The 24,903-nt window shown below is 47.2% G+C and overlaps 1 protein-coding gene across 1 annotated transcript in view; it reads left to right on the forward strand.

Annotated features, from left to right (window-relative positions):
* Pdzd2 (PDZ domain containing 2) overlaps positions 1 to 24,903 on the forward strand; it is a 222,995-nt gene that overhangs the window by 145,001 nt on the left and 53,091 nt on the right. The window contains exon 6 of the mRNA XM_059276087.1: positions 21,655 to 21,766. Within this exon, the coding sequence (XP_059132070.1) occupies positions 21,655 to 21,766 (112 nt within the window). The remainder of the gene's footprint in view (positions 1 to 21,654; positions 21,767 to 24,903) is intronic.

Below are 24,903 nucleotides of genomic sequence, written 5' to 3' on the forward strand. Positions count from 1 at the left end.
AGGCATCCCACGACAAGGAAGCAACGTGGATTCCTGGTCTCTTTCTCTCTCAGATGTGAGGAACGCATCATTAGTGTTAAGTTCTTACTGCTCTCGCCAACCTCCTTTCTGCCATTCAGAACCTGGTCCTTCTCTCTCTGGGCCCTGAACTTACGCAGCAGGGGTAACGGGTCAGCATTAGAAAATAAGCCCTGTTGATCCTGAGGCCTTCAAAAGCAAAGCAAATGAACAAAAACCTGCCGCCTTTGTCAGAGTTACTAGAAAATGCTGCTACTTTTGCGGGGAGAAAAAAAAAATGGTGCTGTTTCTCTCTCAAAGAACTTTCTCAGAAGGCCCACCTATGCAAGTGAGTAAGCCTACCCTAAAGGACCGGGGTTGGCAGGGGTGGGGGCAGGTTAAATGACCCTGTGGCTATTCCTTTCTCCGCATAGTATGGTATCCTTCGGTGGCTTTCCTTGGCTTTCAGCAGGAGTGGAAAACAAACTAATTTTCACAGCCTCCATGTCCCCTCTACCTGCCTATCAGACCTCTCTCTGCACCAAGCTCATCAATACTTCGAAGCAACCACGCTCTGCCTTCCCGCAGCCCCTCATGGCGGCTCCCTGTTTTCCTACCCCAGGACCTTTGCTGGTGCTCCTCTGTCTGTGGAAGCCCCTGTGTACAGCTTATAGTCTGACTTCCTCAGAGGAACTGAGGACACTGTCTGTATTGTTCCCCCTGACCCCAGCTTACACTGACTGTCCGTGTGTGTGTCCCCTATGAGCTGCTGACCCCTGATTTTGTTTGGCAAATACCTGTTGTGATGTGTTTCTCCCAGGAGTCATCGGCCGCATGAGGCAAGGGAACCTGACAAGCGGTCTGGCGTGTCTGTAGACTGTGCATCTGGTTTTTGAGGTCTAAAACATTAATGTTTTAGCGGGGCAGGGTGGGGGCAGGGCTGGGAGTGTGGCTCTGTTGGTAGAGTGCTTGCCTATCATGTGTGAAGCCCTGAATTGGATCACCAGCACCACATAAGCCAGGCATGGTGGTACACACCTGTAATCTCAGCACTTGGGTCAGAAGTTCAAGGTCATCCTTGGCTATAGAGTGAGTGTGAGGCTAGCCTGGGCTACACGAGACCTTTCTCAAAACTAAAACGAAATAAATTGCAATACAATACAAGAGGAAGCCCAAACACCGCTGGCAGCTCCATGGCGCAGCATCCCTAGGAAGCTGAGTTTTCCAGAACACACCAGCACCAGAGCATGCATTCATGGAAATCCTGCCATTTGCTACTCTATATAGGAAAAAAATGAAGACAAGATCTACCTAGGTTTGTCCACCGTAAAGTTGTATATTTGTTCCCACAGCTGACTGTAACATGAATTGTTAGAAGGTCTTATGAATAAAAACAAACCCGGAGCCAGGTATTGGGGTGAACCCTGAAAGATCAGAGAAACAGAACCAGTCACAGCTAACCTCACCTCGCCAATTCCTCAGCAGATTTTGTTTCCTCAAACTGGAAGCCTCTGTGTCCTCATCTGAATGGATCTCAGCTGAACTGCTGCTCAAAAGCCTAAAAGCTGAAAAACTTAGTTCCTGGTTCTCACGCCTTATATACCTTTCTGCTTCCTACCATCACTTCCTGGAATTAAAGGCATGTGTCACCATGCCTGGCCGTTTCCAGTGTAGCTTTGAATTCACAGAGATCTGGATGTAGCTCTGCCTCCAGAAAGCTAGGATTAAAGGCGTGTGTGCCACCATTTTCTGGCCTCTATGTCTATCTAGTGGCTGTTCTGCTGTCTGACCCCAGATACGTTTATTAGGGTGCACAGTATATTGGGGGACACAATATCACCACAGCTGACCCCAGCACAGCAGTCTCAAAGAACCTTGAGTAACAGCTGGTGTCCTTGGCTGCCAACTTGAGGATAAGCCCGGGAGGGGCCTGAGCATCCTGCACCTTGTCTCTGTCCAGCATACCTACTCTCCAAGGCCAGACTTCTCCCTCCTAGTCCCCCTTCTTGAGTCTTTTTCAGCTGTGCACTCACAGTAGTGTCCCCAATTTCTTGCCCCCATAGTGTGGGGGGGATGACGTGTGTGGCTGTCCAGCTGGCGCACTTCCCAACCCTAGCCCAGCTCTCATGCTGAGTCGTGTTTTAACCACACATCCTCCTCTAGAGAATGCTCCCCACACTCTCTCCCCACAGGCCCACAGTCTAGGCCCTGCTCAGCAGGTACCCAGGGGCCTCACAACCAGCTTCATTGGGGTTCAGGGGACTCACAGCCGAGGGAACAGGAGGGCTGGTAACTCAGCACGCATTGCTCCATTGTCTCTCAAAGACCAAAAGTCATCCAGGACCCCCACCCCCACCCCATTGGGAGCATCCCCAGTCATCTTTCTCTCGTCTACTGAGCCCAGCTCCCCTAGCGCTTGGTACCCCCTGTCATTTATTGTATTGACCGCTTCTGACTCTGGGGAAGGAAAGAAATGCAACTTTTGTTCTTATTTTTAAGCCACGAGTAGAGCTCCTGGGGCTTCCTCTGTCCAGCGAGGTACCTTGTAATCAACACTTAGTACTCATCGATCATTGAGCCGTCTGCAAAGCGATGGCTCATGATGTGGCCCCCCACACCAGCAGCATGAGTGTGATCTGGGAACTTTCTAGAAATACACATCCCAGGGGCCCACACTAAACAAGTATCTCACCACTGAGCCACACCCAGCCTCCTGGGAGCCTGTTTAAAATCCCATTGATTTAGATTGAGGTTTCAGAGCCTCCACCATGACACAAGGACACACCTTTGTTGCTATGGCTACTACTATGCTGTGCCCAAGTATAAATAATTACAGCTCACCTGGAAAAGAAGATCTTTGTGAAATAGAAGAGGTCCAGGCTTGAGCCCTCCAGTAGTATAGCTCTTCCTGGACTCAAGAGACAATGAAGATATTGTCAACATGACAGGACGTGATAGGGGTGGTGTCTCGACTAATGGAGAGTTTATCTCCTTTTTTGTATTTTTTACCAAAAAAAAAAAAAAAATTAGTGGAAGTAATCTCTGCCATATACACAGTTGTCTCAGCTCAGCTAGGAAGGTTATATTCAGCCTGTTGATCAGAAAACCTGGGTCTGGCTTCCCTTGGCATTGAGGAAGTTGGTTCTAGGGTGGCAAGTTTGGAAGCTCTTGGAGATCAGAGCTTGGGAAGAATAAAGGACCTCACCTAGCAAAAAGAGTAAAGAGCAAGGCTGGACCTTACGACCCTGTGAGTCAGGCATGGACATTTGAATCCTTTTGTTAGTGGAACAGCCGTAGAGATGAGGCCCTAAAATTCTGTGTCCTGGGTAACTGTTTCTCTGCCAAGAAGGGAGTGGGTGTCTTGTCTTCATTTTGGGCTGGACATCTGGTGAGGGGTCTGCTCTAAGTGTCCCAGACACGTCTGGACGTTGGGAACTTAGCGGAGCATCAAATGAGGTCATTCCTGGTTGACTTGGGTTGCCCTCACTGGGAAACTGTTTCATCTTTAGGACCTGAGCTAGAATTTTTTTTCTGGGGAATCTGGAGTCTCTACAAAGAATGAGGACCATGTGCGTGAGGCTAAGCTTAAGAACATCACAACGGGGTGGCAAGTTGTCGGAGTAGAAGTCAGATCTTCACAGAGTAAGTCTGGAAAGGTGGAAAAACTCAGTCCAGGCTTCCAGAGCTCCTGTAAGAGGAGAGAATGTTCTCTCCCTACAGCCTCAAGGGTCATGTTAAGACTTGGTTCTCCTCTGGGCAGCGGCAGGAGGTGTTCTGGTCCCAGAATCCCCCTGAATCCATGGCCTCTGCAGTCAATGCTTAACAACCCCAACTCTGGTCTTCCCGGGCAACAGCTTCCTACTTCTCTTGCTTTGGGATTCACCTCTTCCAGGGAGTCTTCCATGAACAGCCATAGAGATGAGGCCCTAAAATTCTGTGTCCTGGGTAGCTGTTTTTCTGCCAAGAAAGAAGAGGGTGTCTTGTACTCATTTGGGCTGGACATCTGGTGAGGTGTCTGCTCTAAGTGTCCCAGACATGTCTGGACATTGGGAACTGAGGCCTTGGCGTGCTGTGTGTCTGTGTTATCCTTCATGAACCTTAACACAGATGATCATGACACACTTACTCATGCATGGGACAGTTTTCCTAATGTCATTGTCCCTCTTTAGTGCCGGATCTGGGATGCCAGGTTTGTCGCTGTCCATCCCACATGCTCCCTTCAGACCTTCCACGTGGAGAGATGGCAGACAGGAGGCCACTTCCACATGGTAGCTGGAGTTCCCACGATGCCCCTTGCCGACCTCTCATCAAAAGGACCGGTCAACCCCACTGACATTGCCGTCTTCTCTACGCATCTATGAATTTAAAATGGGCATGGTTCGATGAACATTTATTTGTTTGTGTAGAATCCCATATGCTTCTCTATTCTGGGAATTTCTTCCTGGACCAAGCATGTAGGTGGGGAGTGGGAATTGTGTAAGCATCCCTTCCTTTAAAAGAGCTAGTGTCTCGGTAACATATAGGCAGACCCCTTTTCTTCTGCTTGGTTAAAAGTAGAGGAAAAGCAGATAAGCAAGTTAGGACTTGATTTTTAGCATATTAACAGTAGTGACAAAGGATTAAACAGCCCAACAGAAATGGCTGAGGTCCAAGTGAAATGTGGATGCAAAGACTAGCCAAAGCCTCCCGGAGCCCAAACCCCCAGCTGGAGAGAACATGGGCTCTGGTACAGGGTCCGGTGACATGGCACACCTCTGAGGAACCTGGAGATGAGCTGGGCCACACTTCTCATGTTTTAGGCTAGACATCCTTGATGAGAGAGGCCACTTCGCACCACAGATATCAAGCTTGCCCCACACCCCACCCTCACTCACCTCACCCCACCTCCCCTTTCCCCTAGCCAAGACAGCCAATAGGGAAAACACAGGAGCCAGGGAGAAAAGGTGCCAGGCCGCTGTTCACACATGCTACAGACATGTAGGGACAATGCAGAGCATCACACCCTTGCAGGAGGGTGTGACTTAGGGGAGGTCGGATTCAAGAGGTCTACAGTGCTGGGCCCAGGAGTCTGGGCTTCCTGAAGCTCCCGTGTGACTCTGGTGCTCAGCAGGATTGTAGAAAGCCGAAGGAGCAGGACTCTACTGATCACCTGGCAGAGGGGCAGGAGCCTCCCACACACACCCCGACACCGCCACCCCATCCCTGACACCACCTCCACCCCCACCCCATGTACCTCCCTGTGCAGGATACAGCCTTGAGGAGAGATTTTAAACCCGATCTACCCCTCTCCTCCCTGCAGTTTAGGGGTCATGGAGTAGAGGTGTTTGCTGTGCGCATGGGAAACTTGGAAGCCTGAGGTCCTTCAGGGCACGCACTTACACATTGTGTTCTTGCTGCCTCTGCGTATACCTGTTCCTGCAGAGAGACTGGCAGTGTGCTTGTGGAAAGTATTGTGCCAGCTCGCATGGGCGGATGCACAGCCACCTAGACTGCGTGGTTTTCTCTCTGTGTCCCCAGCTATGAACGATTCCACCTTTCCTCTCAATCCTGGACTTTCCCAGGGTGCCTCTGTTTACTCACATGTTTTAAGCGGCACTTCCACTGGCACAGGGCAGAGATAAAAGGCCGTGGGGAACTCAGTGCACTGGGCAGAACTGCCAAAGCCAGATCAGTAAAAGAAGGCTGCCATTAACACTGGCCTAAGAAAATAAGATTTAAATTTGGGGGTGGGTTTGGTTTGGTTTGGTTTCATACTTAAGGAGATGAAGTGATTAGTGGCAGAGAACAGAGATAAGAATAATTCTTTGCCCAGGGTGAATTGCCCGGAAAGCTGCTGATGTTTGGATTAGGCTTATTCTTGTAGCAGCATTTGCAGAGACTTGCTGCAACTCCTTACCTGGCTCCTTCTCATCCCTGCGGTTTGCAGTTCTCAGAGAAGTCAACAGCCTGTGCTGTCTGTGTAGAAAAAGTGAATGCCGTGCCCTATATATGGGGGCTTAGAATGTGTTTGTGTGGGGCGTCTCTAAAGGGGAGTAGACACACCTGAAGAGAGGCCCCCTCTTGCGTGCAGAAGGAAAATGTTGGGATGTTTAGATTGTATAGATGGCATCTCACTTTATTATATTTTGGTTTTGTGGGGGTTTTGTTTTTGGGTTTTTTTTTGTTTTTTGGGTTTTTTTTTTTTTTTTAGTTTTGTTTTGTTTTGATGTTTTTGTCTTTTGACACTATGCAGCCCTGGCTGATCTGGAACTTGCTATATAGATCAGGCTGACCTCAGATTAATTCCTGCCCCTGCTCCCCAAGTCCTAGGATTAAAGTCATACACCACTATGCCTAACCCTCATTTTATTTTTTGAAGATTTTTTATTGCATTCTATTTAGTGTGTGTGTGTGTGTGTGTGTGTGTGTGTGTGTGTGTGTGTGTGTTAAAGAAAATTCCATCTGTGTGCAGTCAGCTTTAGGACTTGAGAGATTCCTTCAAATTTCAGTGAAAATAACCTAATAGGCCACTAGAACATGTAATATATTATATACTATAGAATAATCTTTAAAATAACATAATGGACCATTAGAGCATTAACAAAGTATCTTTGCCCTTCTATGAATCTCTTTTGTGAAAACTGTAGAGGTCATATGATTTCTATCACTTTAAATAAGTGGCTTCCTGTCTTTGCATGGTCTAATTGTCTTAAAGACACCTTCACGCCCATCCTTTATTACACACCTTCTCGGCATTGGTACCACTCCCTGCTCACTTAATTTGGGTCTGCTGAATTTCACTCTCTGGGGACTGAAGTCTTTGGTCCATACAAGGTAAAGGGGGGGATGCAGAGAGTAAAAGGATGGGGCAGTTCTAAAATAGAAGATGATAGATGGAAGAGAAGGATAGCACGACTCGTTTGAGCTTTGAGAAGTCCTTGAAATATTTTTGTTTTTTTAAAACTGCTCATGGGTGTAATACTGACATAGTCTAACCCTAACCCCAAGAAGGCGGACCCTTCTCAGCCTCCCTTCCACTTCCTGTGATGGTTTTTAAGAAAGTGAGTAGTCTTGGGCCAGCAAGATGGCTCAGTGAGTAAAGGCGCTTGAGCCGAGCCTGAGGGCTTGAGTTCAATCCTGGCACTCCAGGCGTGGGAGGAAAGAAGTGAATCTGCTCAAACTGTCCACCAACTTCCACACACAAGCTATGACACACGCATCACACACACAGGCATCACACACACCCAGGCATCCCACACCCAGGCATCACACACCCAGGCATCACACACACGCATCACACACACAGGAATCACATACACACACATCACACACACAGGCATCACACACACACAGGAATCACATACACACATATCACACACACGGGCATCACATAGGCATCACACACAGGCTTACAAAATAAAAATATGTAAAAAAAAAAAAAATCTTGCAGTGACAGAATCGCCTTTGATGGTACCCGGATGCCTTAGATAAGTGAGTCGTGGTGCTGGAAACACATCCCTCACCAAAAGCTTCTCTGGGCACCGGAAGGTGAAATTTCTTGCCCTTTTCTCCTTCGAGCTCCATCTTATGCAACATGGTAGCACAGAGCCTGGGAAATCAAAACAAAGCAGAACAGAAAAGGTCAGAAGTTCTGCTGTGGAATCCAGGGTAGAAATTTCTCAAAGAAACAAAGATGCTCAGGACCAGCAGAGCTCCCCGACCCCTCGCCTGGTGGGCTGTACGCATGCTTTATCTCTCGTTTGCTGCTTGGTGGCTTGTTTTTCTTGCCTTGCTGTTTCCATGAGTGGTGGTTTAGCTCCCTGGGTGACGTTTGCAGAGAAAGAGAAGGCCATGATCCTTGTTCCTTACTTAAGTGCTCCTCCTTCTGGTTCTTGCCTATGAAGACTCTACAGCCCTCATCTTTGGAGGATTTTAACTGTCCCTCTTGCCTTCCATCACCTCTGCTTTCTCTGGGTGCTGATGTTGAATGTTTCTTAGCTGTTAGCACTCCGAGTCAGAAAGTCAACTTTTGATTCATGACTTGTCAGTAAAGCACGCTTTCTCGCTCTCTCTCCCCCCTCTCTTTCTGATATTTGAAATTACTTCCCTTGAAAGATATCTATTTACTTAATAAATATTTGCCTCCCTGGGCAGACATGTCTACTTCTTCATGACATTCCTCCCACCCATGCTATGCCCAGCCACAGAAGTTTATCACGTGGCCTCGCAGGTGCCCACAGCCAAGCCATCGTATGAGTCACCCTGCTCGGCAGCCAGCTCTACATCTCCATCCACAGCGAACGTTTTCTGGTGTGTTTCTCTCCCCTTACAGCCTTTATTATATCCCAGCATGATTTACTGTTAGTCTGTACATTTTACAGTCCCCACTTCTGCATAATGAATACCTAGGAACCTTATACTATATTGACCTCAAGGAGACTTCCTCCTCCTCCTCCTCCTCCTCCTCCTCCTCCTCCTCCTCCTCCTCCTCCTCCTCCTCCTTTTAGACAGGATCTCTCTATGTAGCTCTGACTGTCCTGAAACTCACTATATAGATAGACCAGGCTGACCTCAGACTCACAGAGATCCACCTGCCTCTGCCTCCCAAGAGCTAGGATTAAAGGCATGTGCCACTATACCCAGCGTGACAGCTATAACTTTTTCAAGTGGATAGAATAGCGTTGATTATTTCATGGGATTTCCTCAAAATCACCCACAGAAATGAGTGGCATTCCAGTGTAAAAACGTAACACACACTGTTCAAAGATCAGCAAGAGGTCCACAGAGTCAAATGCTTGGGCTGGACCTTTAGTCCAGTCTAAGGAATAGGACTTCTTTTTTGAGAATTGTACTCACAGAGGGCTTTGCAGTTGAGTGACGGGTGCAGTTTCTGTGTTGGAATCCTTGGGCAGTGAGGGAGAGGAAAGTTTTGGAGGCGGACAGATGGATGTGGAGGTCTTTGCTGACCTCACTGAGAAGGAACAAGAGCCCACGCAGAAGAAGGGGCCAAGAAACAGGAAAGGTGAAGACCGAAGGGGGTAGAGGTGGTCAGTGGGGAGAAGCCAGCCTGTCATGTGATGATGGGGTGAGAATGAAGTTTCCTGTCTTCTGTTGAAGCTGACTCTGAAGTCTGGGCTCCTCCTGAGTGGTATCACAATAGGGTTCTATTCACCTTTAACCGGCTCCTGTCATGGCCTTTCTCATTGGCTGCTTCCTCTCCTAGAGTCGCTCCTCTCAACTGCTCTACACTCACAGCCTGTGATCCCCATAGTCCTCTGCCCACCCCCCACCCCCGAGAAACTCCAGGCCCACAAGCTGCCTCTCCTTCCTTTGTCCCCAAGCCATTTTCTCTCCTTCCAACACAAGAAACCAAGGACAGACCTTTCCGTTCTTTCCAGGCAGCATGCTTGTTAGTCAAGCCTGACCTGAAACCGAGTTTAACGATGCTGAGAAGCCCCGTGATGGGTAGCACCCCTTTCAAGATGCACAGGCTTTACTATTTCATGCGAGTCTCTTATTGGTCTCATTTTAAAATGGAATTTTAAGATAAAAGCATGCAGTGTGGGTAAGTCTACGTCCTCCTCACCTATCTCCACACATCAGTTCCCTTCCCCTACTTGCTCAGGCATGTTTCCTACAAATGCTCACGTTTCTTCACAGCTTTAGGTGGAGAGATGGGGGAGGGGAGCAGAATGTGACGATGCCACCAGAGTCAGCAGCTATGAAGGCCCGGGGGCTGACACTTCTGACTTTGATGACCAGTCTCTGTTCCCCGGCTCTGCCTTTGAAATGTCAAAACAGCCACAGGCAGTAACTAAACCAAGGGACATGCCAGTGTGCTCCAGGAATCCGGTGTTGAGCAGTGTTCAACCTCCAGCAGGAGTTGGTTGAGCCCTGCTGTGGGTGATAGTTCATGGGCTGGGTCCCAGCCTCTCCTGCTGTTTCTCATGGGCTCCACACAGCACATCTACAATTTCTTGTCAGACTCTTAAAGACATGCCCTTAGGACTAAGGGTCAAGGCATGTAACTTGGAACGCCCAGAAACAAAGAATTCGGAGTACAGCTCACGTTGTTCAGTAAGGTCTTATGCACAGAACCTAACAGTGAGCCAGAGTTGGACCATAATGATGCCCTTCTCTTTGCCTAAGCCTTCCTGGATTGGATGCCCAGTCAGAAGAGGCTTTGTCTAGTATCCCAATCCTCGGGAGACTGTGAGGTTTATATAGAAGTGTGTTCACTATGTTAACTGACACTGCTGGGCTAGGAACCTTTCATAGCTCATCCGCAACTTTCCTGCCAGGCCTCCTGCTTGCCCCTCCCACATGCCGTTTGCTGATATAGTCATTTGTTTGTTTGTTTATTTACTTTTGCAGTTCGAATCCAGAGCCCATGTTCTACCTTGCCTATGCCTTTTTTCTTTTCTTTTTTAAATCAGGCCTTCCATCATGCTTTTCGAACCTCTTGGGTTTTACCTGTGCGCACACACACACACACACACACACTGTTCTCTCCCTCTGGGTTTAGAGTAAAGCCATCATGGTTGTGTTATCAGAGATCTGTCAGTGTGGGAGCTGTCCACCAGCTCCTGCTGAGGACTGACCCTTAGGACCCCCTCACTTCCCAGTCCATAAATCTAGAAAAGAGCTCCCGACCCCATGAGTTTCTCACCCTCAAGGTAAGGGACACGACAAGCCGTGAGCAAAGCTCATTTGACTGAGAACACTGGCATGCTTGTCTGCCACATTTGAATCCTGCGCTAAGGGGGGACGTGCTGGTTTCCCCGGCCATCACTCACATTTGTACTTAATTGAAAGTCTCTGAGAGTACTGTCCTTTTTCTAGGCAGGTCATACAAACCTACCTAAGAGGATCACACAGAGGCTAATAACGGATGACACTCCGGGGGTCGTAAAGGTGACTTCTTTACCACAGCTTTCTACGTAACCAAGAAACTTACTGAATTTGTATGCATAAAATCATCTAAATAATCCCCAACACAGTCCTTGAAGCCCATTCAGATTTGCTGGGGTGGGGGTGATGAATGGGCAGAAACTGGAAACAGGTTCACACAGAACAAGGGCAATATTATTTCACAGCTTGGGTGTCTCCATGGACATCAACTATAGCCCTTCCCCCGCTGCATCTGCAGGTTTCTGAGCTGTGCACACTCCCTAAGCTCTGCAGGCACCGGAGCACACGGGGATGACAAATAGGTCTCTCTGCATTTGCTGTTTTTCTCTTCAGTTCCAAGCTCTTCATTTGGATGGAGAGCAATGGTCCAGCAGAGGGGTAGAGTCATTTTTAATTTCTGCATGCAAGTCACAGGACTCCTTACCACTCGGTGCTGATTAGATTTTGTGTAGGAGCACACACTGTTTCTCTGATTTCCTCTCTATGAATGGTTATTCATTTTCGGCCCTGGCCTCTCTGATGGCCATCTGGTTCTCTTTTGGTCACTCACACATCTGCCCCAGAGATTTGGAAAATGGGCTTCATTTAGCAGCCTTGAAACCATCTTTCTGTGACTGAAGCAGGAAAGGGAAATCACGTTATTCTGTCCTGTGGATTCTGACCAGTGGGTGAACCAACCCAGCTTCCCTTGGGATCCAGAGCTGAGATGTTTTCTGTCACATCTGCAGATTCCTTTTTTTTTTTTTTTTTTTCCAAGTGATGGGAACAGTAAAAAACCCTATGTGAATTAGGAGTGACCATTTCTCCTGAGGTATTCCTTGGGATCAGATATGCTTGTTCAGTGGAAACGCTGGAGATAAAAGTCATGTTTGTTTGTTTGTGAGGCCTCTGAAGCCAGCTGAGGAAGACAGATGATGTTTAGGAGCCAAATGTTAGATGAGTCACAGTGTTCTCAAGTAACTGCTTCAAACACCATCTACAGAACATCACTAAGTAATAGACATTAGCTTAGACCCAAGGGATCAATTCCTTGAGTCTAAGGAATTGCTTTCCTCTGCTCCCACAAATGAAACCTTGATGCCCATGGTTTGTCTTCTTCAAAAGTGATGCTTTTTGTTGGTTGCACAGTAAGAGAAAATGTCAATGTAATAATGATAATCAAGTGAATGCTGACAAACCTAAATTCCCTTTTGCAGATTGTAATCCAAAGAGGTTAAGAATCAGGCAAGCCGGGCGGTGGTGGCGCACGCCTTTAATCCCAGCACTCGGGAGGCAGAGCCAGGCGGATCTCTGTGAGTTCGAGGCCAGCCTGGGCTACCAAGTGAGTCCCAGGAAAGGCACAAAGCTACACAGAGAAACCCTGTCTCGAAAAAGAAAAAAAGGAAAAAAAAAAAAAAAAAAAAAGAATCAGGCAAAAGTAATTGTCATCTAAATTTAAATTTCCTTGACCTTTGAGTTAAAAAACAAAAACACTTAGTGGCCTTCTTTGATCTCTCCTGTATCATATTTTGTTCCATTTTACCTAATGAGATTCTTGATGTTGTATGCAGAAAAGAAGATGGTTTTTTCCAACAACTGTAGGCTAGACTGCTTCCCACTGAAATACACAAGCAGGCTTCTTCAGCTCCAACAAGGTTGGATTTATTAGTCTCATGTATTTTCTACTTTTCAGTGAAATGTAAATGAGCCAGAGTGCCATGGACCCATAACTGTGTCACATTATTAGCCCTGTACCCTTGACATTTAAAAAAGGGGGACAAACTCTAACCTATAGACAGCGTTTGTTCCAGATAAACTGTTGTTCCTGGGACTTTCTTTAATTTTTTCAGGAACAGTTTCAAGAACTGTTAAAATATCAGTGTGAAAGTGTTCTCTGCAGAAGACGTGCAGTTTTAGGACAGATTGTCACTGAAGGTACCACAACTGGGTTTCAGCTTTCTCTGGTCTCAGGTGTAGGATTCAGTCCCAGGTCATGGCTTTCTGGTTACATCAGCTCCCTCCCCACTTTAAGTCCTTCAGTGCAGAAGGACTCACAGAGAGATGGACACACTGCAGACTTGCACCACAGGTGAGGACCCTGTTCATGGGCAACTGCAATCTTTCATGGTGGGGCTTGAGGCAAACCTGACTAGCCTTTGCTCTAGAGAAGGACATTATCTTCTCTTTTACTTCATAGTAAACAAACCTACATCTTCCTTCTGGGATGCTATTTCAAGTCTGTTCACCCAGGGTAAAATCCAGTCTATGCTTCTCTTACCGGAACGCAAAAGACCAGTGGAGAATAATGTCCCAGTTGGTGACAACAGGAGCTTGGTGATAGCTTGTAAAGAAGAGTTGAGGATGAAAATGGAGAGCTCTGAAAGCTCCTGTATTTGCATTTTACACTTTGAAACCAAATCGTCAGTTGCTTGGTGTCCTGCATCCTGTGTGGATCGTGCGTCTGGTGGCTCCTCAGTGTTCCGAGGAGCGGGGATTTTCAGTCCTGGGCCACGTTTTCCATATTTACTGCCACTTGGCCGAGAATTAGTGAGACCGAAGATGGAAGTGTCTCCTTCCCGCCCTACCTGGGAAAACATGCTCTGCAGATGGAGTCCTGAGCCACACCTGCTCAGATGGTCCTTCAGCCCCTGCCTGCCCCGTCACTGCTCCTTGAGACTCATCTTGCCTCGGGTTTAAGTGGTCCAGGGGTTGGGCAGAATTGCTTTCTGCTGTACATTTTTAGTCAGTGATTGACGGCCTCTGGTGTTTCATATCCTTCCTCTTTGAATTTCTTTTTTACCTCCTGCTTCAATCAATTTCTTCTTTTACAGCTCTGCTTTGCCCAAGTTCAGATGCCTGTCAGATACTTCTTCCGTTCCTTTGGTTTGGGGCTCAGATGTTTTGTTGCCAAAACACTAATCCAGATTCTGTAGGGCTGTTGTTGTGGAGAAGTAATCAGTGAGTCCTCTATTTGATAAAGTAGCCATTGTTCAAATGCATTTTGAACATCGCTATCAGTTGAGAGGCAGCCACTGCCCAGGAAGTAGTCCCTGTCCACCAACATCAGATTCTGCCCTCGAGGCGCCCTGCTAGCTCCCCTGCCCTGTTCACTACCAGGAGAGCAGCATCAAAAACTGTATCCCTTTTAAATTTACTCAAGAAGTTGTTGCCTTTTCTGATCATCTATGTAACTGCCCTGCAAAGCTACACGTTCTGAGCTCTGATGTACTCTTCCTGAAGCCTCTTCCTAAAGCCTAGGATCCCATTCTTTTCGCTCTACTATTTTTCTTCCCCCCCCCCCCCCCCCCCCCCGGAGCTGAGGACCAAACCTAGGGCCTTGCGCTTGCTAGGCAAGCGCTCTACCACTGAGTTAAATCCCCAACCCCTTGCTCTACTCTTTTGTGTGTGTGTGTGTGTGTGTGTGTGTGTGTGTGTGTGTGTGTGTGTGTGTATGTGTGTGTGTGTGTGTGTTGGGAGTGCTGGAGATAGAACCTGGGACAATGCTCCACCATGGAGCACACTACCAGACCTCAGGCAGACTCCTTAGATCTCAGTTCTTCTCGAACCCACGAATTAGCAGAGTGAATGCCCCCTCTACTTAGGATGCCAGTTTGGAGAGCCCTTAGGCAGTGGAGTGCCTCTTTTCCCCAGCCCCAACTTCCCCTCACAACTGTTCGATCTGTTCTCTCATAGCTCATCACGTCTTCCTTTGGTTTCTTTTCCATCGCCACTACTATAATGGAAGTCCACAGTGTGTTCTCAGGTCCTTAGAGTTCAATGCAAACCTGGCTGGTTCTGCCTAAATGTTCTGGGAATTCACTTGCAATAAAAATTGCCTTCATTTTTTTGTACAGGATTGCTTTAGCTATCCTGGGTTGTTTTTTTGTTTTTTGTTTTTTGTTTTTCCATATAAAGTTGAGTATTGTCCTTTCAAGTCCTGTAAAGAATTGTTGAGATTTTAATGGGGATTACACTGAATCTGTAATCTGTTGCTTTTGGTTAGAGTGCCATTCTTACTATATTAATCCTACCGATATCCATGAGCATGGGAGATCTTTCCATCTTCTGATATTTTCTTCAATTTCTTTCTTCAAAACTTTGAAGTTTTTGTCACACAGGTCTTTCACTTGCTTGGTTAGAGTTACACCCAAGATATTTGATGTTATTTGAGGCTATTGGAAAGGGTGTTGATCCTCTGATTTCTTTCTCATTCCATTTATCATTTTATATAGGAGGGCTACTGATTTTTCTTTTCCTTTTCTTTCTTTCTTTCTTTTTTTTTAATCTTGTATCCAGCCACTTGACTAAAGGTGTTTATCAGTTGTAGGAGTTCCCTGGTAGAGTTTTGGGGGTCGATTATGTATACTATCATATCATCTGTGAATAAGAAACTTCTTCCTTTCCAGTTTGTATCCCCTGATCTCCTTTAGTTGTCTTATTGCTCTAGCTAGAACTTCAAGTACTATATTGAATAAGTATGGAGAGCATAGACAGCCTTGTTTTGTTCCTGATTTTAGAATTGCTTTGAGTTTCTCTCCATTTGGGTTCATGGGAGGGATCCCTGGATCTCCTTGAGAAGGGGAAATAGAAGCGATTTCATGAGTGGAATGAGGGTGGGTGGGGATGGGAACCTAAGTGATCAGGTCAAGGGCGGAGGGGTGACCAAGATGGAGTAGGGGAGAGTATGGAAAGAGAATACTGGAAATAGGGGGTGGGCATTTGGGGATCAGGTACAAACTAGGTACAAGGGAATCTCCCAGGAATCTACAAGGATGACCCTAGCTAACACTCCTAGAAATAATGGTTACATAGCCTGAACTGGCCATCTCCTGTGACCAGATTGGTGCCTGGCCCAGTTGTCCTCAGAGAAGCTTCATCCAGCAACTGATGGAAACAGATGCAGACCCACAGCCAAACATTAGATGGAGTTAGGGGAATCCTGCGGAAGAGGGGGAGAAAGGATTGTAGGAGCCAGAGGGGTCAAGGGTACCATAAGAAAACTCAGAATCAACTAACCTGGGCTCATAGGGTCTCACAGAGACTGAACTGACAACCAGGGAGCCTGCATGGGACTGACCTAGGCCCTCTGCACATATGCTACAGTTGTGTAGCTTGGTCCTCTTGTGGGACTCCTAACAGTGGGAACAGGGGCTGTCTCCAACCCTTTCACTGACTTTTGAGACCCTTTTCCTCCTTCTGGGTCATCTTGCCCAGTCTTAATACCTGGGGAGATGCTTAGTCTTACTGCAGCTTGATATGCCATGATTTGTTGATACTCATGGAAGACCTGCCCTTTTCTGAACAGAAACAGGAGGAGTGGATTGGGGGGTAGGAACAGGGGAGGTGTGGGGAAGAGGGAATGGGAGGAGAAGAGGGAGGAGAAAACTGCATCCAGGATGTACAATAAATAAATAAATAAATTTATTTTTTTTTTAAATTGCCTTCTTAGCTCTTAGGTTTGCAGTAATTTGATGGCAGCCCCTGCCTCCATGTTCAGTCCCCAAACACGGCATCGTCTCTTTGGGCTCCCACTTCTCTCTACTTAGTCTCAAACCTGCCATCTGTCTGTGGATGCGAGGCTGAAATGAGTATTCCATCATCTAGAACTTACTGTGTACCATGAGCCATCCAATCTAGACAGACTCTGAGACCTGCCTTGGGAGGGGAAGCTTGAGCAGTGTGTGTTTTGTTCCTTCAACTAAAGCTTCCCTTCATCACCCCACCCCTACCCCCCCACCCCACCCCCAGGACTTTAGATCCCTGCTAGTGCACGAAAGTGTACTCACTGAAGCCTCACACTAACCCTTGAAGGAATCTTATCCCTTTCAAAGTCAATGCAGTCATTTCGACTTTGCATAATGAAGGAACAGCCTTGGACATCAGCACTTTGTTAATGTATCATGGGCACCATATATGCTGTCACCCGCAGTATATGGCACATGCGTCCTGGGCATATGCTTATGTATTGAGTGGGACAGGTTTCCATAACTGCTGATTAGAATGTGTGTATTCTTAGAGTGCCATTCTAATGAGTCTCCCTCCCAGAAGTTTCCATTTTCCTACTGTCTGTCTGGGGGGGGGGGGGGTGAACTGGGAGGGGTGCAGGAGAGTAGAGGACCCTGCAGCTTGCTCCAGCTTCCTTCCAAGCTGCTTCCATTTGATGTAGGGCGGCGGGTGTTCCAGAGGCCCTGAGTTGCTTCCTTAAGCCTGGGTCTTTCCGGACTGAGGGAGCTCTCCTGTGACTCTGTGCCTTAGTCATTCCTTGCCCTTAGGAATCTCCCTCAGATCCAGCCTACGGTGGATACCTGCAAACATCACTTTGCCCTCAGCACCTGTACCTGGCTCAGCCTTCCCTTCATCCTCATGGCCAGCGATGCTCTGTGGGCAGCTTGAGCTGTGGGGGTTCCCTGTGCAAAGTGGGTAGCTGCTCAGCTTTCCTAGTCTTCACTTAGGGTTCAGGATAGATCAGATCTTTTCCATCACATCTGATTGCTTATTGGTTTCCAGAATATTCTCATACTCGTTCATTCATATTCTTTCTCGTTCTCTCCCTCCCCCTCTTTACTCTTTCCTCGACTGGTTAGTGAAGTTTTCAGAGGGGAAACCTGCCTCGGTGAATCAGAAGTCTACATAGTAGATTTAATGCTCCCCTGCAGCCCATATTTCAGATGGGGACACAGACACTCACAGAAGTTGACATGAATTACTAATAAAAGGACTCAACCGGGATGTGTGCCTCACAGCTGGGTTCTCTGCACACCTCCCTCCCCGCAAAACCTGAAGCTGAAACTGCTTCTTCACTAAGAGAGAATTCCACAAATCATCGGATAGGCGAGGGTCTGCCGCAGGGCCTTGAAAATTCTATTTGGTTCCAAGAGTATAATAGCATTACCTTGTGCAAATTGGAAACTGCTGGATTGAACTGAGGTGTTTTAGAAGAACTTCCTGCTAATTTACTTCGAGAACAGCTACAAATGTCATTTTCAGAGCGGGCTCCTTTGTTCTTCAAGTATGGAGCAGGGAATACACACAGCAAAAGGATTCTCTTAACTCAGGCATTTCCATACACAGGACTAAGGGAAGGCTCATTGTAGTCAAAATCATACTTTGTACACTGCTTCCTGCTAGAATGTGGAGCTAATGTGTCTCCAAAGCCCACTTCCTGTTCATTGAGTTCCAAGCCATATAATGTGACAAACCAATTTTCTGTTAGGGGAGGAAATGGTCCTCCTTGAATTCAGAACCCTTTTGCTTTTGTCTAAATAAAGCCTGTGTTGGAAACTTAACCCCCTGTGTGCGGTTGGGAGGGAGGGCCTGATTTTTCATGGAAGGATCATGTCACCTTCGCATCAGATTATTTACCATGAATCGGGCCTTCAGAAGGGCAACTTGGGCCCTTTGGTCTTTTGCCCGGGGGTGACACAAGACACCTTCAACATTGGATTCCCCAGCATCCAAAAATAACAAAAAATATCATCTATAACCGAGGAAGACCTTGAAATCCTGATCCCCCTGCCTCCACCTGGGGAGTCATGCCATTATAGGTGTATACTACCACACCCAGCTGTAGCTAGAGTTTTCCTGCCTGGCTCACCGGTCAGGGCAAATCTCTCTCACCTGCCAGTCCCATAGCCATTCAGACCCAACCAAGTAAACACAGAGACTTATATTGCTTACAAACTGTATGGCCGTGGCAGGCTTCTTGCTAACTGTTCTTACAGCTTAAATTAATCCATTTTCATTAATCTATACCTTGCCACATGGCTCGTGGCTTACCGGCATCTTCACATGCGGCTTGTCATGGTGGCGGCTGGCAGTGTCTCCCCACCCAGCTTCCTGTTCTCTCAATTCTCCTCTCTATTAGTCCCGCCTATACTTCCTGCCTGGCTACTGGCCAATCAGTGATTTATTTATTGACCAATCAGCAACACATTTGACATACAGACCATCCCACAGCACCCAGCTAGGTTTTCTTTATACAGACCAGCCCTGTAGTGTCCTGTTATGGCAAAACAAAATGGACTAACATTCCTATGCTGACACTTCCAGAAAGTTCTGATGTAAGTCTTCATTCCTGCCTTGATCTCAACTGGACGTCCTTTAAAGTGTTTTGTGATGTATCTAGATCCATTCATGTTGTAGTTCACTGTAAGATTTCCTTGGCATCAGAACTCTCACAGCTTGTAAGTCATAGAAACTAAATATCACTTCATTCTTTGTTGCATTGGGAGATTAAAGGGAGGGGCGGGGAGAGCATTGTTCTTGAAGGCTTTGACTGACCCATTTATCTCTACTTTGAAATCTCGCCCTCAGCTTCTGCAAATGAATGATCATTGCATCTTTCTGGCATCTCCAGGCTTTAGATCTGCTCTAGAATTTGTATGTCATTTCCAGAATCACTCTGATTCTGCGAAAGGCCTGGGGATGTGTTGGAATGATGGAGGCGAGCAGAAGAAAGGCATTTCTAACTCCAGAGTGAGGGCCTGCGGGGAGGGGGTCCTTCCTTGACGTAAGCATCTCTGCTCAGCTGGCTGTTGCTTTTGCTCTTGGCCCCCACCCATTCAATAGCCCCAAAGCCACCGTGGACTTGCAAACAGAGAGCATGTTTTCCTTTGGGCAAGCCACAAGCCTAAGCCTACTGTGGGAATTGCTGTTCACAATGGAGATGCCTCTTTCCATGGCGTTCTTTGTCTCTCTGAATGATTCCTGTTTGCATGGTTCTGGTCCCGTTGTCTAGATGGCTCTTTTTACTGCATCAAGGTCAGGATTTGAGGTTGGCAAAGGCATCCATCCCTCTGGAGAACCTCTAAAATAGCCCTCAGGATTCCCTTCACAATCTAGCCCTGGACACCTGCCCATCCCTGACGCTATAAACTAGTGAGACAAGTTTGTTATCTTTGTTTATCATGGTAAGATTCGTCTTCCTCCCCAATGCCCCTTCCGAAACTGCCCACATCTCTTTATCTGCCATCCTGTACTCATTCTTATCTGAGAAGATACTTAACCTAAAGAAGAAAGGGAATTTCCAAACCTACAGACTACATATAACGCTGATATAAATAATCACCTCATAAAAGACGAGTCATTTGGGAGATGATAGCTCTAAGTAGCTTTTTTATAATTTACATACTGAATTAGATATACATATGTCCTTTGCAACTGCCTGTGTGCAGTTCTTAGCATGAGCTTACCTATTTTAATATGAGGCTCCCCCCCCCCAGAACCTCAAGGGAAAATAAAATTCCAAGGGGGAGCATATTATTTGATATAGTAAACACATTTTAAATTTATCCCTTGAATTTGGTGGGGGCTGTAAATGTTCACACACATGTATGTACGTGTAGGTGCAGGCAGGCGTACACAGGCGTGAATGTTTGCAGAGGCCGGAGGTTGATACTGGCTGTCTTCCTCAACAGAGCTCTGCCTTTGTTTTTGTTTGTTTGTTTGTTTTGTTTTGTTTTTATGGAGTTATTTTTATTTACGTGTTTGCTGAGTGGTTTCTAGAGCCCATTCAACTTATTTTTTGAGACACCATCTCTCAAAAAGCTCCAGAGACCTGCCTCTCTCCACACACCTCCTCCCCCACCCTCCTTCCCAGTCCCTCCTGCCCTTCATGCTGGAGTTAGACGCCGGCCACCGCTCTGCTCTGCTCTTTCCGTGGGTTCTGAGGATCTAAACACACATGCTCAGGCTTGCGTGAGAGGCACTCTATTGACTGAGCCGTCTCCCCAGGGCCCCTTCCCCCCAACATTTTAACAAAGACTCTCAAACACCCAGGTCTCCCGTTCCAATCTACTATGTACTTTTAAGCAGGGTTAGCTTTTCTGGCTTGCCAGACACCACAACCTTTGGGATGATCTTCTCTGAATTGCTTCCTGGAATCAGATGGGAAACATGACCTACAGACATTTGGGCTGACTGACACTTCCACAAAAGTAGGCGTGTGACACACACAACGCTGGGTGGGCTGAAGGAAGTACACTCAGGTGGCGCATAGCATTTCAGTCACTGTGGGCTCCAATGTGCAGCGAGAGCCCCCAGAAGATTAACTTGGAGACATTGTATGTAGTTCAACAAAGCCTGTGCCGCGAGATGGAAACATCCAGCATATGCAGTCCTGTACAGTACGTGGTACATGACAATAAAGGACAGTGTTGCTCGTTGATGTATTTTCTATACTAAACTTCCTATCCTCATTTTAGAGTCAGCCTCTTATCTTAAAAGGTGAATGTAAAATGTGCCTTGAGCTGGTCTCTTGACAGTCCAGAGCACCCCACCCCTACCCCTAGATCGGCCTCGATCATCCATGTCTCACAGTATACTCTTTGGTATTTCCATAATGGCAAAATTGCCTTAAACCAGAACATGTCCCCAACTGTCACTGACACAAATCTTAGTTTTAGCAACAGGTTTGGATTTCTGGTTTAACATTTATTTGTGGCATCCTGCATCATACAAAAAGCCCTGGGCCATGAACCAGGGAGACTTGGACTCTCAATCTAGCCTTGCCTCTGGCTACCCTGGGGGGTGACCTTGACCAGGTGTTTCCCAGGTAAAATGGGAGTGGAAACAGCCCCAGGGGTCCTTTCCAGTTTGAAATCTCCCTGGTGCCTCCGAGGGGGAACTTGCCAGCCTGTGGCACTCCGGTTATCTGAAGGGTGGAGCTTTCATCCTGTGAGCCATTTCTCTCTCTCTCACGTGACGTCTGGATTGCTGCTTCTCCAGCCTGCCTGAGATAACTCCTTGGAGGCCTGGCCTCTCCCGTCAGCTCTGTGCTCTGCTTTCTAGATGCCGGAGTCAGAAGAATCCCAGGACGTAGGCAGCTCTGAGGAATCCCAGGGGAGCTTGGAAAGTCCCAAACAAGGCAACAGCAAAATGAAGCTTAAGAGTCGTCTCTCAGGTAAGTGGTAACCCTGGCTGTGGAGAATGGCGTAAGCTTGCAGCCTCGGGAACGGGGAAGCGGACCCCATTAAAAGGGTGAACACTCTGGGGAGAGAGTGGTACCTTGCTCAGGCTGGCCTTCAGCTTGTCACATGTCCCAGACTGGCCTGAACTCGAAATCCTCCTGCCTCATCCTCCTAAGTGGAGAGTTAATAGGCTGGCACCTGGGAAGATGAGCCCTTTATCCCCTTAAATTCTCAGAACTGTTTTCCTCCAGTGGAGCATGCCCAGGCAGAGAAGCTCATTAAGCCGCCTAGCTGCCCACAGGACTATTTTATTTTGAAACCGTAAAAAGTGAATGTGTGTATGTCTGTTGAACCTTCAATCTCCTGAGTGTTTATCGTTTATCTTAATGAGGTTTCAGGTGACCCTTTCAATGTCCCACTCTCGGGTGGCCCATATTCTCAACATGCACACGCTCCCAAAAAACTCTGAGCCTGCTAGAACAAGCGGTAAAAGGATTTCATCTCACATCAAATTTGCATCTCAGCTAAGCAGGAGAAATGGTGGAAGAGGTTGCAACTTCCAGAACTGATAGATACCATATTCCACATGTACTGGATACTTCCCTAGATGGCCTGGCCTGTGCTCTGGGGGAGATAGCAGAAGACACATGCAGAAGCACTTTTGCCTTGTTGGATACTTTTTTCCCACCAAAAATAAAAATTCATGGCTGTGCTATATGCAGATACCTTCTGGGAACTAGGGAGACGGCTCAGGGGGTCAAGTACTTGTTAACTAAGCTGGGAGATCTGAGTTCATATCCTCAATACCCACATAAAAGCCAAGTTTGGCACACTTCTGTAATCCCAGCACTGGGACAAGGGTGTGGCAGAGATAGGTGAATTCCCGAGGACTCACTGGCAAGCCATTCCAGCTGAAAGAGCAAGCTGCCGGTTTAGTGAGGGACCCTGGCTCAAACACAGAAGTGAAGGGCAAAAAGGAAGATGCCCGCCATCAACCTCAGGCCTTCACAGGCATATGCAGACGCAAGTGCAGCTGGCTGCGTACCCCCACGAGTACACCGCACACAAAAATAAATGTGTAGACAGCAAACACCGGACCGGTTCCATATGCACATGTATATACTGCATTCGTGTGCACATCTGTCACACACAGTAAGTTAGATGAGTAAATACCTAATATCAACCTCTGGCCTCTATACACACTGTATGGACTTGTATGCTCCCATGCACATGCACACAGGCATGCATATAACACTAACATACAAGAGATGTACTGGATGCATTACTGCCTACTCACTACTCACACTCACTACTATCGCGCCCAACTTTCCCTGCATTTAAAAACGCACTGAAGCATTTTTATGGTCTCCAAATGGGGCATGGGCTCCTGGCACAGTGCCTACTGGCCTCGTAGATAACTTGGCTCCAGCCACCCACTCACAGGCACTGGGAAAGGGAGGTAGAACATAGCTTTGGGCCCTTGGCAGTTGGTAACCTTGCATCCTTCGGCTGTTTTTCAACTTCCATTCCAACAGCAGCCCAAGAGTTGATACCCTGACTTTGAAAGATTAGGTAATGGTTTCGTGTCATCGTGTATTTATTTATTGCTGCAGATGTGCGTCTCTGTCATGCATAAATGGTGGGTAGGCTTGTGCGTGCCGTGGCACAAGTATGGAGGCCAGAGGACAATTTGGAGTTGGTTCACTCCTTCTACTTGTAACTGAACTTGGGTCATCAGGATTATACAGCAAGGGGCTTATACCACAGAGCCATCTGGCTGCCCTCAAGTCTTACTTTTAACCCTCATAAAATCACCCAGCACAATGCATAGTGTATCAGCATCCCCCCGCCCATCATTTTCTTCTTCTGCTCCCTGATCCCTGGCAAGAAAAGGGATGATGCTGCCAGTCAAGAGTTTCTGCCCCCCATCATCTGACCCTCTGCTGCTGCGTTTATTCTCGGAGAAGATAAATAGCATGGGACCATAAAGTACACCTCTGCTAAAGCTCTATTTACAAATATCAGTTATTTTATTGATAATTAGGAAGAATTAGGCAACATTGTGTTAGGCTGATTTTTTGGCAGAAAGGGATGTCCTCAGGTAGAGGCTAGAAGCTAGATGGCATTAGGTAGAAGGCTCTCACCTGGAGCCAACAAGCAGCTCCCCATGAGCTGAGAGAGACCCTTTAAATCCTATGTGAACAAGGGCGGAGAGGAGGCAGTGGTCAGCTTGGCAGAGTTAACCCACACTGTAATCAGTCCCCAGGGAGGCTCTGTGAGTTCTCGGGAGATACAAGGATCTTTGAAACTGCCGCAGTTACATTCCTTATTTTATAGATGAGATCAGAGCAGCTAAGGAAGTCCCAAAGGTCACTGGGTTGGAGCCAGGAAAAGGACCTATGTTCCAGACAGTTCTCCCACCCCTGGCTTCCTGGGGACAGTGAAAAAAATTCTGTCTCCTACCGTGCCGAAGAGTTTCTAGATTCCTATGGGAGTGGGAATGTAGTTCAGAGACCTTCTAATTTTTCTAACTACATCTGATTTTTTTTTCTATGTCCATATTGTCAATTTCGAACCAGCCACGCCTTTAGCTGACCGCCAGTGCAGGGTGGGCCAGTGTTTACCACACGGGGATCTCATCTTCTTCTCAAGCCACCCAAACCTGTGATAGGGAAATGTGGAGGAGGGGAGGAAGCGGGCACAGGCATCAATCAGTTGGAACTGGGTTCACTTTCCGGCTCTGCCCCTGAGACAAGTGACCTGGGACCAGTGACTTCTTTAATCTGTGAAAGGAGGATTACACTATGCACTTATGCTCTGGGTAGATGTGGGAGCCTTCCATGCGTCCAGCCTTTTGGAAGACTGACCAGAGAATATGGTCAGCAAGGCCACTCCAAAGCCTGACAGCAATGGACTCTTCCCTCAGATCCGCCCATTCATTATTTTTACCACCCATTCATTGTTTTCATTGTTGAAGTCATTAGTTATGGTCATTTTCATTCTTATTGTTCTTGAGTCTTTCCCTCTCAAGAGGGAAACAAAAGTTTGAATGGCCACAGACAGGAAGGCCTTCGTGAGAACTTTTAGTTCCCCAGGGAAGGCAACCCACACGTACACAAGGTGATGGCCT

The sequence above is a fragment of the Peromyscus eremicus genome, chromosome 11, assembly GCF_949786415.1.
Source record: "Peromyscus eremicus chromosome 11, PerEre_H2_v1, whole genome shotgun sequence".
Classification (NCBI taxonomy): domain Eukaryota; kingdom Metazoa; phylum Chordata; class Mammalia; order Rodentia; family Cricetidae; genus Peromyscus; species Peromyscus eremicus.